The sequence below is a fragment of the Schistocerca serialis genome, chromosome 1 (assembly GCF_023864345.2).
Source record: "Schistocerca serialis cubense isolate TAMUIC-IGC-003099 chromosome 1, iqSchSeri2.2, whole genome shotgun sequence".
Lineage (NCBI taxonomy): Eukaryota > Metazoa > Arthropoda > Insecta > Orthoptera > Acrididae > Schistocerca > Schistocerca serialis.
Window position 1 is genome coordinate 321,982,728 of NC_064638.1, and position 19,683 is coordinate 322,002,410.

Genomic DNA, 19,683 nt, shown 5'->3' on the forward strand with positions numbered 1-19,683 from the left:
GGAAGAGTGTAGTGCTATTTCTCAAAAACTTCCATGATCTGTAGAAATTATTATTGATAGCTGGCAAGCTATAACCACACGTTCCTTTTATCTTAATATGATTTTAAATAGACAAACAATGGCTTTCAGTTAAAGTAACCTATGTACACCGAAATATGATCCATACGATATGTTGAACTTAATAGACAAATTTATTTTTTGTTAATCAAAATCTGCTCGAATATATTTTACAATGAGAATTTGAGACTAGAGATATATGTTGCAGAGAAAATACTTACAGAGGAAAAGTTGGAATTTGTAGGCGTACAGACCTCGAATAATGGGCGTTATCTCTGAAAAGAAAAAAAGGATGACAGAGATTTGATATGTCTTGCAACATGTGCACAACAAACAAAAGTGTAATGTTTAAGTGATAGAAACAGCATAAAGCTACGCAGATGAATGAGAGCACTTTTAGTAGGAATCCTGCTCGAACGACACGATTCTGAGTTCCATTACCGAAAACCATAAGCATTAGTTTGAGGACGTTTATTACATCATACATTCCTGTGCAAAAGCGGAAGAATTATTCTCGAGTCGGCTTACAGGTTGCATCTTAATGATTATCCACCAAAAGATCTATTGCGGCACTGCTTGTATAATAAGGTAAGACGGTACGGAAATGTAGCTCAGATCAGTTTGTCTGTGAGAAAATCTTTCAGTTTCCTTTTTTTTTTTTTTTCAATGTTGTTTCTTCCCTCCTTGCAAACAACCCACGAGCCAGTCATCGACGCTTATTGGAGTTATCTGGTGAGCACCTTAGCGTGTAGTCTCCACGAACTGTTAGTAGGAGCTATCCGCTGTGCTGCAAGATTCTCTGTGTGATATACATAATGAGTCAAAAAGGACTTTATAACTTTGGAATGATGTAGAAATTTATTGAGAAAACTTACAGAATCGGTAGATGTGTCATTTTGTAGCAAACAACCTCAAGTTTCACACAAAAGTGTCAAGTGTCATTTTGCTTCGATGTGACTTACATTTGTGATGCGGCAAACATTCCACCGATAATCAAATTCTTCCCACCCTTTTTGAGGCAAATCGGATGTATCCTGTGTAATGGCAGCGCAGATTCGACTTTTCAGGTCAGCTAAATTGTTTGGTAGAGAAGGAACATACAAGTGGTATTTAATGAAACCCCAGAGGATGAACTCCAGAGGTGTGAAGTAGGGGAGCGAGGTGGCCATGCGACAGGCCTTTCATGGCCAATCCACAGATCTGGGAAGCTCTGCTCTGGCGCTTCTGTTAGCAGAATGGGCTACTGATCAACTGCATGAATCAATCTTGAGGTTGTTTGCGAGAAAATGACGCATATGTCGATTCTGTAAGTTACGTCAGTAAATTTCTGTATAATTTCAAAGTTGGAACATCCTGTGTTGTTTTATGATTGAGTTAATCGCAGTTTTATTTAAATAGTTTACTGGTTCCAACCTGGCTTGTTTACATTGCTAAGACTGGTTTTGTTGGAGATATTTGGGGCGGTTTTTCTGCTTTCGCTCTATCGAGTTCGAGCCCTATTGATAATTTATGAACATTTTATGAGCTGGTTATTTGTGATTTATTTTGTACTCAGGATTAATTTAAGTTTCTTGGGCACTTTAATGACACAGCCGCTTCTAGTTTATGAAAATTCTAACAGTGTTCTTCTGATTTACGTAAGTGTCGTATGACAGTTCACGATACTCATATTTCGGGTCTCCAGCCGGAACATATCGTCATCTGGATACAATATATGGCGGGTTAGCGCGACTGATTACCCACCTGATGATGGCGGCCAGGTGGACCGCCGAAATATTGTGTCCAGATGACGATATGTTCCGGCTGCAGACTCGACATGAGAGAGTTTACGGAACCACATAATAGTTCACTTTTTTTTTTTTTTACAGCTGCATATTGCCCGTTGTGATCTGGTGTCAACTAAATGTTTGTTGATATTCTTTTCGCTAGGCAATATTGCGGGTATTTCGATTACCGGCATTTGAAGCCGACTGCAGAACGATTCTACTGTCGCAAATGTACATTGGTGTCCAAAATTAAATCAACAAACCTCTGTTTCCCCGTACTTTGTCTAATTCACGATACAACCGCATAAACTGTCAGCAGATGTCATTACGATCGTGTTCTGCACGGAAGATGGTATTCGATCAACGGGCAACCACACAAACAATGACGTCTGGACACCTATCAAGCGGGGTAGTGTTTGCGGGACAGTCCCAAATGCACAATCGCTGTGTACACATTCACAGACGATGCAGTATGGCACAAAGAAGACGCCCACAGATTCTGTGCTGTGGAAGGGCATATAAAGAATGGAAGCAGGAGAGTCGCAAACTGCCGCGGTCCGATGGCTTAATGTAACTCGTTTCTCGAATGAGGCGACAATTTATAGAGATCGAAACTGTATGCCTGAGCCCAGGGCAGGACAGACCACGTGTCACATTAGAAACAGGGGATCGTTATTTGGTTGTACGGGCACGACCCTACCGCCTTAGTACTGCACTGCAACTGTTATCTGCATCCCACGGACATATTGTATCGAGGGAAACGGTGTACAGAAGGCAGCAGCTGAGTGGTCTTTATTGTTGGACACCTGCTGTCTGTTTACCTCTTGCGTATCATCACAGACGGAAACGTCTAGAGTGGAGCCATCAATATGCCATTAGGGCGGTCTAACAGTTTGCCAATGCTCTTTTCACATATGAGTCCCGATTTGGTCTAGAGAGTGATTCTCAACAGATTTGCATCTGGAGGACACGTGGAACACAGTTTCGAAAGAGAAGGATCCCTAATGGTGTGGGCAGGGATTTTAAGGTGAATCAGAAAGACTTAACTGCTGTCAGTTACTGTGAGGGGTTCTTGAGATCTCATGCACCGTTGTTGCCAGGGCTATGGACCAAGACTTCGCGTTGATGGACGGAAATGCTCGACCTCATAGAGCACACGGGTGGTTGATTATTTTTTGGAAACGGAAGATACTGAGCGCATGGCGGGGCCTCCTTGCTCGTCCGATTTGAATCCCATAGAGCATGTCTGGGTGCACTAGGGAGACGGGATGCGTCACGTTAGCATCCGCCAATCACTCTCCAAGACTTGTGAGCTGTGCAGGAAGAATGGGCGTTATCGCTTCAACATGAAATTGATGACATCATTCACACAATGTCCAGTCGTTGTGAGGTGATCTATTGGAATCAGAGGCGATCACATCCGATACTGAACACACTGTCCAGTTGTCAGAATGTGCGAGCAAACACGTTATGTTGAAAAAATACGAACATTTTTGTCTACCATTATGCGTGTTGCAGTTAATAACGCTCTGTATTATTTACAGTGTTTGTACTTTACTATCACCTGTTTATACTGTTTTGTGGAAAAATAAACGTAACCTTGCAAAATTTCCGTTTGTTGCTTTAATTTTGGACACCAGCATATATTTCGCTTAGGGGCTACGGAAGTGAGAGAAATTTGTGCTCGTACAGAGCCTTGTAGACAGCCATTTTCCCCCCGCTCTGTTTGTGATTAGAACAGGAAAGGAAATTACCAGTAGCGGTACATGGTACCCTCCGGCATGCAATACATATATAAAATCTGGAACGTTTGTTAGTTGAAATATTTCCTGTCTGTTGTAGTTGTAGCTGTATTCATACTGTGGTTAGCTGAATTTATTTTGAGACAGAACCAGCTGAGTGAGGTGAGGCTCGACGCAATGTCACGATTTGAAATTTCAAATTAATATTGATCAAATTTTAATCACCAATTGTTTGTTGCTTACTTTCTTGGGCTGTTATAAATAATTGCATTCATTTGCTTTTGTCAAATTTCACGTGCTAAATAGACTCCACATGACAGTTTTCACAACTTATTAAATAAAATCAATTTGTTCCTGAGTGATGTGTTATGTTTCTTTCAGGCGTGGCCACTCGCAGTTCCTTGCTTGCTACCGTTTTCATTTGTTCTTCTTCGAATAAGGGACGTGGATGGTTTCTGTGAATTTTTACAGAATAAAAGTTTATAAATCAGAAAGATGCTACAAAAACAACGTTCTTGTGACTCATGTTATTATCATGCATAACGGAGAACTAAGCACATTTTGTGTAGGAGACTAGTCTTGATGAGTTTCAAGAGGAAAAATACCGTACAGAGGTTTGCAAAGTAAAGGACGCAGTTATCTTAAAACTCCACATACGTAATTGAGTGGTCAGTGCTTCCTATTGCCATCAGGAGGACCTGGGTTGAATTTCCAGCACTGCCAGGCACTTTTCCTCGGTGGGAGGAGTGGAGCGCGGTTTAGTCAGACCCCTGATGCAAATGAGCAAATATTTGAATGAGATGTAGTGGCTCCAAGTTGCGGAAAATCGACAACGTCTTGGAGAGCGCTGTGCTAACCCAGTGACCCTCCAAACCGTTTCTAAACACCGGAACAAGACAGAGGATGACGTGTCGGCCGGTCGGCATCGCACTGTTTTCTGAGCCTGATCACTGACTCAGTTATTATTAAAGAAGCTAGAGTACTAGTCACACAGATGCGTTGAAATCGAGGAGGCTTTTAATATTTGAACTTAATAATCCGGACTGTCCATGCAATGAAGGTGTTCACGGCCGGACGTCATAGTTACTGGCGAGTCTTCCCGGCTGTATGCCCGTGATCGAAGAAACTTTTCGGTTCCTGACGTTTCGTACAGAGATGCATGGGATATCTCTGGAGGTGCTCCATGCGACGCTGAGTCATGCTTACTGACGAGTCAGACGTCGGAGAACGAGATAAATACTTCCTAAAGCGGTGGTGAAAGAGTTCGCGCGTCATCAGCAGAGATAGCATTTGTCAGACATAAAACTTAACTACAGATTGTTGCTTGTTATGCCCACTTTACACAGTATTTATCTCGCTCTCCGACATCCGATTCGTCAGTCGGCAAGACTCAACGTCGCCAGGAACACTTCCGACGATGTCCAGCGTAGCTCCGGAGGAAACGTCAGAAACCGAAAAGTCACTTCGACCACGGCCATACAGCCCGGTAGACTCATCAGCATACTTGACTCTGTTTCGCATAACTATAAAAAATGAGAAAAACGGTTTGGGCATTGTAGTACTTACCATGATAGGCATCAGCTATCAGGAAAGAGGCGTAACACTGAAAAGAAACGATCGTAAGTAAAAATCGTAAAAACGTGTCATAGATGTGTTGCAGAAAGGTGAGAAGACATACTAACAATGATGAAGAAGACCGTAGAGTAGGCGGAAGACAGGTGGTTGCAGGCGCAGAACCCGCTGTCGGCGATAGGCAGCTTCATTCCTGAAACACAGGAAGCCACGGCTGACGTTCATGCTGTGAGAAAGTACACTGCTATAAACTGAAGTCTGTCTGAACTTTTATACTGTGCAATCAGAACGGAACTATATGCACTTTACAAAAAAAATATTCAAATGTGTGTGAAATCTTATGGGACTTAACTGCTAAGGACATCAGTCCCTAAGCTTACACAGCACTTAACCTAAATTATCCTAAGGACAAACACACACACCCATGCCCAAGGGAGGACTCGAACCTCCGCCGGAATCAACCGCACAGTCCATGACTGCAGCGCCCTTGACCGCTCGGCTAATTCCGCGTGGCCATGCACTTCACAGGTCTTATAAACTTCGGGAGGTCCTTGTCTGTTAACAATATGCAATAGGCAGCAGGCAGGTTCCATATTCTTGGATTTCCGGAAAGCGTTTGACACGCTGTCCCTCTACAGACTGGTAACGAAGGTACGAGCGTACGAAATTGGTTCCAAGATACTTGAGTTGTTCGATGATTCATTATGAGATAGAACGCAGTGCGTTGTCAACGACGGCCAGTGATCGCTGAAGATAAGGGCGCTATCACGAGTGCCCCCGGAAAGCGTGATATGACCCCTCTTTTTCTCCACATAACGCAAATGATCTCCACCTACAGAGTGAACAAAAATCTGCGGCTGTTTGCTGATGACGTCATTACGTACGTGAAGTTGTCGTAGTTAGGTGCCTGTAGTATAAAACAAATGACTTACGCCAAATTTATGGTTGGTGTGATGACTGGCACCTTATTGTGCATGTATAAAAATGTAAGTTAATAATACAGACGAGCAGGAAAAATGGAGCTGTGATGTTCGAAGCATTAGTGGTATCCTGAGTAGCGTGTCGATTAAACATATAGAAGCGTAACATTGCGAAGCGATATGAAACGGAAGGAGCAGGTAAGAGCGGTAGTGGGGTACGTGGTTGGTTGTCTTCGGTTTATTGGGAGAATGTCATCTGTTTATTGGGAGAATATCGTCTGTAAAGGAGACAGCATATAGGACGCTGGTGCGACCTATTCTTGAGTACTGCTCGAGTGTTTTGGATCCTTACGAGGTCAGATTAAAGGAAGACATACTCAGAGGCGGGCTACTAGACTTGTTACCGGTAGGTTAGATCAGAACGCGAGTATCACGCAGATGCTTCTCGAACTCAACTGGGAATCCCTGCAGTGAAGACGACACTCTTTTCGCGAAACATCGCTGAGGAAATTTAGAGACCTGGCATTTGCAGTTGACGGGGAAGTTATTCTGCTGCCGCCAACATACAATACGCGTAAAGACTACGAAGGTAAGATAAGAGAAACTAGAACTCGTCCGGAGGCACATAGACAGTCGTTTATCCCTCGCTCTATTTGAAAGTTGAACAGGAAAGGAAATGACTAGTAGTTGTACAGGGTACCCTCCACCATGTACCGTACTGTTGCTTGCGGAGTATGTGTGTATGTAGATGTAGAGATGCTGATTTCTGTTATTTCTGTTAATCTTTGGGTATATGTATGGCATTTTGTGTCAGTGTGAGCGTGAAATAAATACTTCTTTTGTCGCAACGATGGCGCTCCCATCTTATCATTCTTTACTTAGCAGGCTCTGGATGAAGATCATGACAGTGTTTGTGTATTCCTTGCATCTAACCAAAGAATACTGTATGGTACCCAGGAGCATATCGTGTATGAAGAGACTTTTTTTCATTTTTATATGCTTAATAATATGTTGCAAATCTTACACAGTAATTAGGTTACAGCCAACTTCAAATTCTGAGTCGTGAGCATGGAACCCTCTCTCATGGGCAGCGAGCTGTCAGTACGCGGTATGTATGGAAACCCATCGTCAAAAGACGGAGAGCTCATACGTCTTTATCAGAATGGACGACTGTCCGTTAAACCCAGAATAGTCAATGAAATACTTCTTTTGCCTAAAGCGAACTCCTTTTTATTACACAGTTCATGGTCCTTAGTTTCAATCATGTACACTACTGGCCATTAAAATTGCTACACCAAGAATAAATGCAGATAATAAACGGATATTCATTGGACAAATATATTATACTAAAACATTTTCATGCAATAGATTCACAGATCCTGAGAAATCAGTACCTAGAACAACTACCACTGGCCGTAATAACAGCCTTGATAAGCCTTGGTATTGAGTCAAACAGAGCTTGGATGGCGTGTACAGGTACAGCTGCCCATGCAGCTTCAACACGGTACCACAGTTCATCGAGAGCAGTCACTGGCGTATTGTGACGAGGCAGTTGCCCGGCCACCATTGACCAGACGTTTTCAATTGGTGAGAGATCTCGAGAATGTGCTGGCCAGGGCAGCAATCGAACATTTTCTGTATCCAGAAACGCCCGTACAGGACCTGCAACACGCGGTCGTGCATTATCCAGCTGAAATGTAGGGCTTCTCAGGGATCGAACGAAGGGTAGAGCCACGGGTCGTAACACATCTGCAATGTAACGTCCACTGTTCAAAGTGCCGTCAATGCGGACAAGAGGCGTGTAACCAATGGCACCCCATACCATCACGCCAGGTGATACGCCAGTATGACGATGACAAATACACGCTTCCAATGCGCGTTCACCGCGATGTGGTCAAACACGGATGCGACCGTCATCATGCTGTAAATAGAACCTGGATTCATCCGAAAAAATGATGTTTTGCCATTCGTGCACCCAGGTTCGTCGCCGAGTACACCATCGCAGGCGCTCCTGTCTGTGATGCAGCGTCAAGGGTAACCACAGCCATGGTCTCAGAGCTGATAGTCCATGCTACTGCAAACGTCGTCGAACTGTTCGTGCAGATGGTTGTTGCCTTACAAGTGTCCCTATCTGTTGACTCAGGGATCGAGACGTGGCTGCACGATCCGTTACAGCCATGCGGATAAGATGCCTGTCATATCGACTGCTAGTGATACGAGGCCGTTGGGATCCAGCACGGCGTTCCGTATTACCCTCCTGAGTCCACTGACTCCATATTCTGCTAACAGTCATTGGATCTCGACCAATGCGAGCAGCAATGTCGCGATACGATAAACCGCAATCGCAATAAGCTACAATCCGACCTTTATCAAAGTCGGATACGTGATGGTACACATTTCTCCTCCTTACACGAGGCATCACAACAACGTTTCACCAGGCAACGCCGGTCAACTGCTATTTGTGTACGAGAAATCGGTTGGAAACTATCCTCGTGTCAGCACGTTGTAGGTATCACCACCGGCACCAGCCTTGTGTGAATGCTCTGAAAAGCTAATCATTTGCATATCACAGCATCTTCTTCCTGTAGGTTAAATTTCGCGTCTGTAGCACGTCGTCTTCGTGGTGTAACAATTTTAATGGCCAGTAGTGTAGTTATTGAGATTTCTGCAAAAGATGTAATCTACAATAAACACGATTGCAAAAGCAAGTTCTCGACCGTTAGTAGCTAAACATTCCATTTTAACCGGCTCCAGGTGTGTGTGTGTGTGTGTGTGTGTGTGTGTGTGTGTGTGTGTGTGTACCGATAGTAAGGTAGATAAGTGGAGAGCATCGGCGGAGCGGGGCTGTGAGCTTCGTGCGGGATACTTGTTCAGTTCACAGTATTGTATTTTATACGTAAGTATAAATCTTCGAAATCTACTTTTAATGGAGACGATCTCCCACTGCGCCAAAAAATGCTTGTCTTGCCAACAGGAACTCAACGGCAGTAACACTAAACTGGAAGTATCACTTACGAAAAATGAGGGTTCATTCTTTTCAGTGGCGTCATGGCAGACGTTCTACGTAGTACCTTTCCCTCCACCTACTCTTCCTCCCCCATGAAAAGTTCGTGCAAAGGCCCCAGGACCCTAAACTCACTGTTAAATTGTAAACATGCTTCATTGTTCACTTTTTTTTGTCTATTAGATTGTAACATGGTAACTGGCCTGTTAATGAACTGAATAAGGTTTACTTCACGACGATATCAGTTACAACTGTCAGAAGAAACATACGCAATTAATAAATTAATATTTCTAAAAATTTACATATAGTATTCAACATTGTCGTGTGATCGGGAATTATAGAGGCAGGATTATGGAGACACACATACGTATGTCTGTCCCAAACGTTCTCATTCTACCCATTTCTGTGGAACAATGTCTAGCCAATAATGAAAGCTTCAGTAGCGGATGTTCCAGGCATTATTGTGAAGTTAAATTCTTCCAGTTCAAACGAAAGGGCGTTGGATAATTTTTCAGTACTGCATACAATAACTGTATTTTTCAGGTTAATATGCCCCCATTTTGATTTTAGATCAATCCATTTTGCTCAAGGATTTTACTCTGGGTAGATCTCATTCCTGAATTTCAATTCTGGAAGGACTGCAAAACATCGAGCTACAGCTGTCACAATCTCCTTACTTGACCGTAACGGTTTTCCATCCAGAAATTTATACAAATCAAATGGCTCTGAGCACTATGGGACTTAACATCTGAGGTCATCAGCCCCCTACAACTTAGAACTACTTAAACCTAACTAACCTAAGGACATCACACACATCCATGCCCGAGGCAGGATTCGAATCTGCGACCGCAGTAGGCGCGTGGTTCCGGACTGAAGCGCCTAGAAATGTATACAGATGCAGCGGACAGGCGCAAGTCACGATATCTTAAATGTGGTGAATAGCGTGGATGTGTCAGTACTTAGTACTTCGAATCCCTCGTTATCAAGGAACTTTTTATTCTTGTAATCAAAGATGACATTCTTCACTTACATTTCAGGCCCGTTGTGATATTTGTATTCTCATCCAGTTGGTTCAGGAGACTTCCGCAGCCTGCAGCAGTTAGTGTTTTGTTTCAGGGTCCTATTAGAGCATTCTTCGTCGTTCGCTTAACTTCGTACAGTCAATGTGAGCATTTTCAACACACCCCAAATTTAAGATCTTTTGGCTTTCTCATGCTTTGATCGTCGTATTTGAGTATATCTGGATCTGACTGAGAATTATGAGTAAAGCTATTTCCCCATGGCAAAGACCATGATGTTCACTCAGTACCCAATCTATTTACAAGAGAATTAGGAGTATCTGCAAAGAGAAATACACTGCCTATAACAGTTACGAAAGGGATACGAATTTAACATTTCTCATAGAAAGAATAATATTATGGCTTCTGAAGAAAAATAGAGCCTTAACGCTGCAAAATATTGCACAATGGTTACGTTTTAATAAAAAGAGTCACCGTTTATCCACTTAGTTTGTGGCGTGAGATACCAACTTGTAAGTGACGTAGAAAATAAGTTAAATAAATATGAGATCATGTGTGATACAATACGAACAACATTACGCAACAAAGTTCGGAAAGAAATCGAAAAGATAGTTTTAGAAAGCAATGGGTACAGCTGTTTTGACATGTAGCTCAGAGTCGTGGATAAGAAAGTGAGACAAAACGCATGTACAAGCCACTGAACTATAATTTCTGAGACAAACGAAATGTTGCAGTCTGCGGGTTCAGATAAAAAATTCAAACTCCAGAGCTGAGTTCGGAATTTATTAAAATAAGGTTTAATGAAACAAATGAGAGTAAAATGACTGGAATATTTTGATAGGGTACCAGGAATATGCGTAGCAAAAGAAGAACTGATCTACGAAACACAAGGAAGACGAAATCACGAAAGACCACAGAGGAGATGGCTAGTTTGAAATGGATACTGGCAAGGAGCCTATTTCTTGAAATCAGATTACTGTTTCGTTTCTGGCGTGAAGGGAGATATTCACTTCTCATCCATAACATTAAATCGGTGCACAGTATCAGTTAGCTCCTTTGTAAAATGGTCCAAAGACTGCAGAGAACTATTTTTCGTGTTTAAATTTAGTTACTACTGAACGGATAACAATTTAAACTCTTACATTGATCTGTGTTTGTATATGACATACAAAAGGCCATAGGGTAAGGGAAAAACACAATACTTCGCAACAGCACACTTTTTACCGCTCTAAGAGAACTGACTCAGCACACAGAACAGGAAAACACACACACACACATACACCACACACACCACACACACACACACACACACACACACACACACACACACACACACAGACAAAACCAATCCCCCATCACTCACAGAGTCATAGAGGCATAAATAAGGAACAAAATTCTTCAGAACTCCCGAAACAATTTTCGTTCTACGGACACGAACAGCAAGATGGCGTAATGTTTTGGATTATTAGCAAGGTGCACAAGTTATGTTTTTCTGTCTAAAAGTATCTGCAAGCTGTCCAATGAACATGAGTACATAACACACTAAGTAACAACCTAGCACAAAACTGTATCAACGGCTCTACCATAATCCCAACTGTATAACGCTGACATACATCAGTACACGTTTCTGTATTTGTTTACTGACAGCCACTCATACTGTTGCAGATGACATGATGTATGCCTAGAAAAACAACAAGAAACAGAGAAAATATACCGGAAACAGCGACAACAAGCGTAAAAACCATGCCTTGACGTAAAGTAAATACAGTATTATGAAACTATTCACAGCAAACAATATTTGGAACCAAACAGTGGACATACAACAATGTATAAATGTTTATAAGAACGATATTTTTGCATGTTTTAGAATCCTAGAACCTACTGATGACGGCGTCACTGTCACTGAAACTACTTTGCTAATAAATAAATGAATAATAAAAATGTTTTACATTAATGCAGGCCTATAATCTCACGTTGTCGTATTCAACGAATGATGCACATAGCTTGCACAAAGCTATTGGTAACTAATTCTCTGCGTATAGTGCGCCATACTCATTATTATCACACCCCAGTGACTTATGCAGTTTTATGCACTAATCACTGTGAAACGTAAGTGGCATTTCCCTTCGTTTCCCTGCTCATCGTAAGTTACTGTACGCGATGTGTTCTAGAGATACGTGGAGGTGTCGTTTGACCTACGTCTTGCGCGACAATCTTCGAGCTGACATGTGGCAGAGCGACAGTTATGTTCGCGGAGTTCTTCGAAGAGAGGCCCATCAGGGCTGGGATGGTGATTTTAGAGCTGACCAGAAGTAGACCTATACGGAAGCATGTGCAGGGTTAAATGGAGAGATCGCATGACACTCTTTCGATTAAGGAACGCTTTGGTGTTATAATTTTCTGCACTAATTTCTGTCTACTTCAGTTATTTTCATGCCAGTAAAGTCATTTTAGTGACGTCTCGTGTGAAGCAGAACTCCTTGTTTTGTGAATGGGTTTGATCTTCGTACCCACATGGGTGAGGATATCCACTCAGTATCTCATCAGCAGCTGTTGCTTAATGCTTACGTGGCCTCTCTCGGCGGTAAACACGTCACCTACATCTTTAGTAGCTATCCGTCAAGCGTTACCCCGAGTGTTGAGAAATATGTACTAAACGACTGTTTTTCTTCGTGAAACTGAAGCCCACGTATACGAATATTGAGCACAATTATTTACTTTCATCTTATATTAAAGTTTTTGAATAACATACGCTGTTACCTGTTAATGTCCCCATTGTTAGTAACCTTTCAGATCCACTTGATAGATTTTGTAAACTTTTAATGTGCGAGTCAACCTTACATATCAGACTTGTTTAAAAAATGCTACCAACTAAATCTGATCTCGTCCTCACCACTTATAATATATTATCAAAAGCTTACAACAGGTGGTGTTATGCATAAGATAGCATTTAAGTGAACTTTCCTTTCCAAATGTTTTATATTAGTATCTACGCAGCTAAGTATTTTAATTACCTGTAACGTTCAGGCCTACGAAGTAAGTCAGCTAGCAGTGGATCAACCGAGCACGTGCAGTACATTTCTTTGATTCGGTATCAAGTCGCCTCTCCACACGTGCTTAATTTATATAATTTGCAGTATCCTGTTTTGTTTGCTTTTCAGTATATTAATATAGATTTGCATGCCGCACAGATTACACTCACATGATTCGTACGAGTGGAATGGTTGACACAAGAAGCATCCAGTCAAATTAGTATTTTAAGATGTAACACCGCACAATTCCTGGCAGCATTTTACAAATGGTTTACCCTGGCAAGATGTATCACATGATCGGGAAGAAAAACAGTAATGTTACGACCGATCGCCTAGTTCACTCTACGTACGTTCTCGATATTTTCATCTGTGCAGATATGTGATGCAGCATGTGCCAAGTGTCTGCTCAGCTCTACGTTTAAGGTTACTATTCGTTGGTTCGTCTCTAATTCAGGAATTGCAGAGTGCGTTACTGCAGTTATTGATACAGTTTCGAAAAGGCTGCCCGTAATTGCATCACATGGATATATTCGGGAAATAATAAATGACATATTCAGGAAATAATAAATATTGATGTGGGCTATTTAAGTCATTTCTGTCGAATGTTCGAAGTGCCATTTTCAACAAGCAGTTAATTTTGACAAGATAACAGTATACGTACTCTATTGAAAATTTCAAAGTGTAGCGACTGCAGTTTTCTGTTTACCTAAGATGTAACGCACAGGGTCCGCTTCAAACGGCGGTGGGGGCTTCGGCTTTGATTCCTGTAGGAGGTCGATGTACGGCGGTGGACGGTCTGACTGCGGCTTGCGAGAAGTTCCACCATCTGGACAAAAATAAACGTGTATGTAACAGGAAACAGTCAGTGTAAAACATCCTCAAACATATTTATTCATACAAGCACACACGCAGTCGAATGTGCATGGAAGCATTCTATCTCTCCGCCGATTTTTATGTAAACTGTGACGGTAAAAAAACTTTTCATGCACAGGCAACACACAACACATTCACCCCATACATACGTACTACATACACTTTAAGGCATAAAAAACGAAACACTTCAAAGGAATTATCCGAGTTACGAGAATTTTTCCGGGTTGTATGGCCGTGGTCCATGGAACTCTTCAATCCCAAGGCTACGTTGGTCATCTTCGGAGGTGCTCCTGGTTGTGCTGAGTCAGTCGGCAAGACTCAGAACGACCAGGAGCACCTCTGAAGATGACCAACGTAGCTTTGGACGAAACGTCAGCGATTGAAGAGTTCCATGGACCACGGCCATACAACCCGGAAAAATTCTCAGCAGCTAAAACATCTGGTCGTGAAAGCCTTCATTGTATAATTATCCGAGTGGTACAAAATCGGGAGATGTGCTATACTTGCACAGACAAACAAATGATTATAGTTTCAGAACAATAGGATAATTTATTCAAGAGAAAGTGGTTCACAAACTGAGTGAGTCAATAACGTGTTGGCCCACCTCTGGCCCTCATGCAAGCAGTTGTTCGGCTTGGAATTGATTCATATAGTTGTTGGATGTCCTCCTGCGAGACGTCGTGCCAAATTCTGCCGAATTGGTGGCTTAGATCGTCAGAATCCCGAGTTGGTTGGAGAGCCCTGCTCATAATGTTAGAAACATTCTCAACTGAGGAGAGGTCCGGCAATCTTGCTGGCAAGGTAGTGTTGGCAAGGACGAAGACAACCAATAGAAACTCTCGCCCTGTGTGAGAGGACATTATCTTGCCGAAATGTAGGCAAAGGATCACTCGCCATAAAGGGCAACAAAACAGGGCGTAGAATATCGTCGACGCACAGCTGTGCAATGAGCGTGCCGCCGATAACAACCAAAGGGGTTATTCTGTGAGAAGAAAAGGCAACCCAGACCATCTCTCCTGGTTGTTGGACTGTATGGGGGGCTAGAGTCAGTCCACGTCGTCTCCATGTAACGTAACCTGGCTCTGAGTGTAAATTTGTCATGGTATGTGACTTCAAATGCGAGAAATTTTTCATACTGTCCATATGCTCGAACCAGTGGTAGCCATAACACTTGAATGTAAGATGTACCATATGTCAAAGTGCCAATGTGCAAAATCTAAATTTTGTTATTTACTTATAATTAAATGTTTCCCTGAGACATAGTGACAACATGCAAAGGAAAAATGAATTGAAGTTTGTGTTGGGGTGGGCACTCAGCTTAGCTAGTTCGTGCAGCAAGATTGACCACCGCGCTGTGCTGGTGTAATGGTAGCATTTCTGCCTAACAAGGAAGAAGAACCGGGTTCGAATCCCGGCCATAGCACAAATGTTAACTCATTTCGTCTGCTTCATTATTTGTTATTTATGTTGACTTGCTCAATACGTACTTGTTGATAAAGTAATAGATTGGTGCTTCCTTATTTTTACTGTGTTCTAGTTCATAAAATACTGTACAAGCGTTAGGGTTGAATGGCCTCACATGTGGGTAGTGCTGCGTGCAAAAAGCACGGGCAAAGACGGAGTAGGAAGCAGTGGTGAGACGAGGCAGAGTCGTTACGGCAGGCGCACGTGTGCGAACGCGAGTGAGATCCGTCCAGGCGAAAATGTCAGGTGTACAGTTGTTAACGTGAGTGGCATGAAGACAAAGGAAGCGGGGTTGGATAATAGGAAAAGTCGCTCCGTAATGACGCAAAAGGTCGGAGTGCAGGAATTTTTGATCATCAAGATAGCAACTTGACGTGTACCTAACCAGGGAGCGACGGCGTAGAAATGTACGAAGGCGTGTATGTAACAATGGCTACCAGTACAGAGACGTGAAGTCATTATCTTCTCGTCCTGTCCATCTCAACTACGGCCACTCAACTCGTGAAGACGAAAGGCAAAGCAGAAAACTGTTGTTCAGTAACTTTCAGATGCGGTCAGAAACCGCCAGTCTGACATTTCAGTTTGAGATCACCATAAGAAAAATACAGGGTGGGACATTGATCGCGACTGGGTCAAATATTTCACGAAATAAGCATCAAACGAAAAACCTACAAAGACCGAAACTCGTTTAGCCTGAAGGAGGAAACTAGATGGCGTTATGGTTGACCCGCTAGATGGCGCTGCCATACGTCAAATGGATTTCAACTGCATTTTTTAAAATAGGAACCCCCCTTTTTTATTACATATTCGTGTACTACGTAAAGAAATGTCAAAGTTTCAGTTGGACCACTTTTTTCGCTTTTTGATAGATTGCGCTGTAATAGTCAAAAACGTATGTCTACGTGGTATCACGTAACATTCCGCCAGTGCGGACGGTATTTGCTTCATGATGTATTACCCGTATTAAAATGGACCGTTTACCAATTGCGTTGAAGGACGATATCTTATTGATGTATGGCTATTGTGATGAAAATTCCCAATTGGCGTGTGCTATGTAGGCTGTTCGGTATCCTGGAGGTTATCATCCAAGTGTCCGGACCGTTCGCCGGTTAGTTACGTTATTTAAGGAAACAGGAAGTGTTCAGCCACATGTGAAATGTCAACCACTACCTGCAACAAATGATGATGCCCAAGTAGGTGTTTTAGCTGCTGTCGCGGCTATCTGCACATCAGTTGCAGTCAAACTGCGCGAGGATCTGGAATCTCAAAAACTCGGTGTTGAGAATGCTACATCAACATCGATTGCACCCGTACCATATTTCTATGCACCAGGAATTACATGGCGACGACTTTGAACGTCGTGTACAGTTCTGCCACTGGGCACAAGAGAAATTACCGGAAGATGACAGATTTTTTGCACGCTTTCTATTTAGCGACGAAGAGCCATTCACCAACAGCGGTAACGTAAACCGGCATAATATGCACTATTGGGCAACGGAAAATCCACGATGGCTGCGACAAGTGGAACATCAGCGATCTTGGCGGGTTAATGTATGGTGCGGCATTATGGGAGGAAGTATAATTGGCCCCCATTTTATCGATGGCAATCTAAATGGTGCAATGTATGCTGAGTTCCTGCGTAATGTTCTACCGATGTTACTACAAAATGTTTCACTGCATGACAGAATGGCGATGTACTTCCAACATGATGGATGTCCGGCACATAGCTCTCCTGCGGCTGAAACGGTATTGAATAGCACATTTCATGACAGGTGGATTGGTCGTCGAAGCACCATACCATGGCCCGCACGTTCACCGGATCTGACGTCCCCAGATTTTTTTCTGTGGGTAAAGTTGAAGGATATTTGCTATCGTGATCCACCGTCAACGCTTGACAACATGCGTCAGCATTGTCGATGCATGTGCAACCATTACGGAAGGCGAACTACTCGCTGTTGAGAGGAATGTCGTTACACGTATTGCCAAATGCGTTGAGATCGACGGACATCATTTTGATCATTTATTGCATTAATGTGGTACTTAAAGGTAATCACGCTGTAACAGCATGCGTTCTCAGAAATTATAAGTTCACAAAGGTATCTGTATTCGCATTGGAACAAACGAAATGAAATGTTCAAACGTACCTACGTTCTGTATTTTAATTTAAAAAACCTACCTGTTACCAACTGTTCGTCTAAAATTGGGAGCCATATGTTTGTGACTATTACAGCGCCATCTACCACAAAGCGCAAAAAGTGGTTCCAATTAAAACATTCATATTAATTTACGTACTACACTAATATGTAATAAAATAGGGTTCGTATTAAAAAAAAAACGCAGTTGATATCCGTTTGACCTATGGCAACGCCATCTAGTGGAGCAAGCATAGCGCCATCTGGTTTCCTCCTTAAAGCTAGACAAGTTTCGTTCTTTGTAGTTTTTTCGTTTGACCCTTATTTCGTGAGATATTTGGCCCGGTCACGATCAATGGACCACCCTGTATACCAAGTCACTGAAATTCTTGTAAAGTTATTTTACCTTAAACAGATTTCCCTTTCTCAAAGTAAATTCAGTTTAAATATCAGAATACATGACTAAGTGAATTATTAGAAAGTAAAAGACGAAATTACGATGCTATTGCTCCTTCAGAGCAGGCCAATAACTGAAAAGACAATATGGTAGACATTTATAGCTCAGTTGGTTAAAAAAATTTATCATCCATTTCATGGAAGAAGTTATTGTTAAGTATTATTGAAGATTAACATCAGTTCAGTGTATTCTTGGTCATTGTACATAATAATAACGTTGCATCAGTAGCATTTACACTAAAGAGGAATAAAAGTCCAGTTTACTTTTCCATATTGTATCTGAGTACACAAAGGTATAAAATTTCACTCACGCAGGTAACTTTTCAGCAGAAGTACACATGAGTAAGCTTGCTAAAATAAATTTCAAGTTAGATTTTCAATACGTTCTCGTTTCCTTTAGAAACGTAGAACAAAATTTGCTCCTGCAACCGACATTAGTAGAATTAGTTAAATTTTTTACAGGGAGTTATTCATGGTAAGTAATCAATGCTCTCATCGAGTCTTGCTGAGGCTGTGTACTGTTACGGCCGCTGGCTGGAATCCAAACACACAAATGAGTGTGTTCGGTAGGAAGTGTAACTGGGTATGAAAAGTAGGGAAATGTCCTTTCTAGGATTGAACCTCCAATCAACGTTATGCTTTGATAATATGTTCAATTAACCACATATTTTGTGCCTCATCCTAATGAAATATTTTTATTAGGACCACATGGCATACAAGTTAATTAGTTGTTATTTAATAACTGTATTGGATGACATGGGAATACTGTATCACTAATGTTCAACGGGGAGAAGTGAATGGGGAGAACTGGGCTGGCAGCTTGCATTTGTGTGAGCGAGAGCCACGGGAGTGGCCACAGCAGGTAAGGAGTAGGGCAAATCGGACACGAGCGCATTTTGTTGGTGTGGGTTGCCTACATCAGGGGCAAGTATACATTCAGAGGCAAATCAATTCTTCTCCTTTGATTGACATGTCCTTAATCTGTTCTTCTGCTAAGAGGGCTTTGATCCAATGATGATAATCCTTCCTTTTAACTCACAGTCCTAAACCTATTGTTCCCCCAACCCTCCCCTCAACTCTAACCCTTCCCTAACTGGAAATTGGCGGCTGTGTGTTGGAGAGGATGGATCTCACGACAGAAAGTTGAATTACGTAGCAAAAGGGTGTATTGGATATTTGTAAAAAATTCTGTTTGCAGGGGTTGGGCCTCTGTTACCCATCATTATCTGCTGTTTGGGGAGAAGCAGGTTTTGTAAAGAAGTAATTAAATCGATGGCATTTTATACCATATGTGCATGGAATATCATCATAAAACACCCATCATACGTTATTTCGCTGTGAAAAATCTTTCGGTTGCTAAGTACGCCGTTTGCCATCCCTTGTCCACTGGCCTGCACTAAGTGCCAGCTCATACTACCATACAAGCAGCTCCCTCAGGGTTCTCCAAAGTGATGTGTACATCAGTGGCTGCACTACACGCCTGTTCAAGAGTGTCCATGTGGGGCCCCACGACTGACAGGCTGGAACTTTCACCATGGCAAATTCCTGACTGAGAATGGGTTCTGCCTTGCCATCTAAGCAGCCATCTGTGCTGGAGAGAAGGCATCTCAAGACAAGAAATTCAATCATATAGTGTAGGGTATACT

General features: G+C 42.3%; 1 protein-coding gene across 1 annotated transcript in view; it reads right to left on the reverse strand.

Moving 5' to 3' along the window:
- LOC126469787 (uncharacterized) overlaps nucleotides 1–19,683 on the reverse strand; it is a 104,388-nt gene that overhangs the window by 42,391 nt on the left and 42,314 nt on the right. The window contains exons 3-6 of the mRNA XM_050097041.1: nucleotides 13,819–13,938; nucleotides 5,248–5,330; nucleotides 5,132–5,168; nucleotides 279–332 (exon numbers count right to left, since the gene is read on the reverse strand). Coding sequence (XP_049952998.1) covers nucleotides 279–332; nucleotides 5,132–5,168; nucleotides 5,248–5,330; nucleotides 13,819–13,938 — 294 coding nt within the window. The remainder of the gene's footprint in view (nucleotides 1–278; nucleotides 333–5,131; nucleotides 5,169–5,247; nucleotides 5,331–13,818; nucleotides 13,939–19,683) is intronic.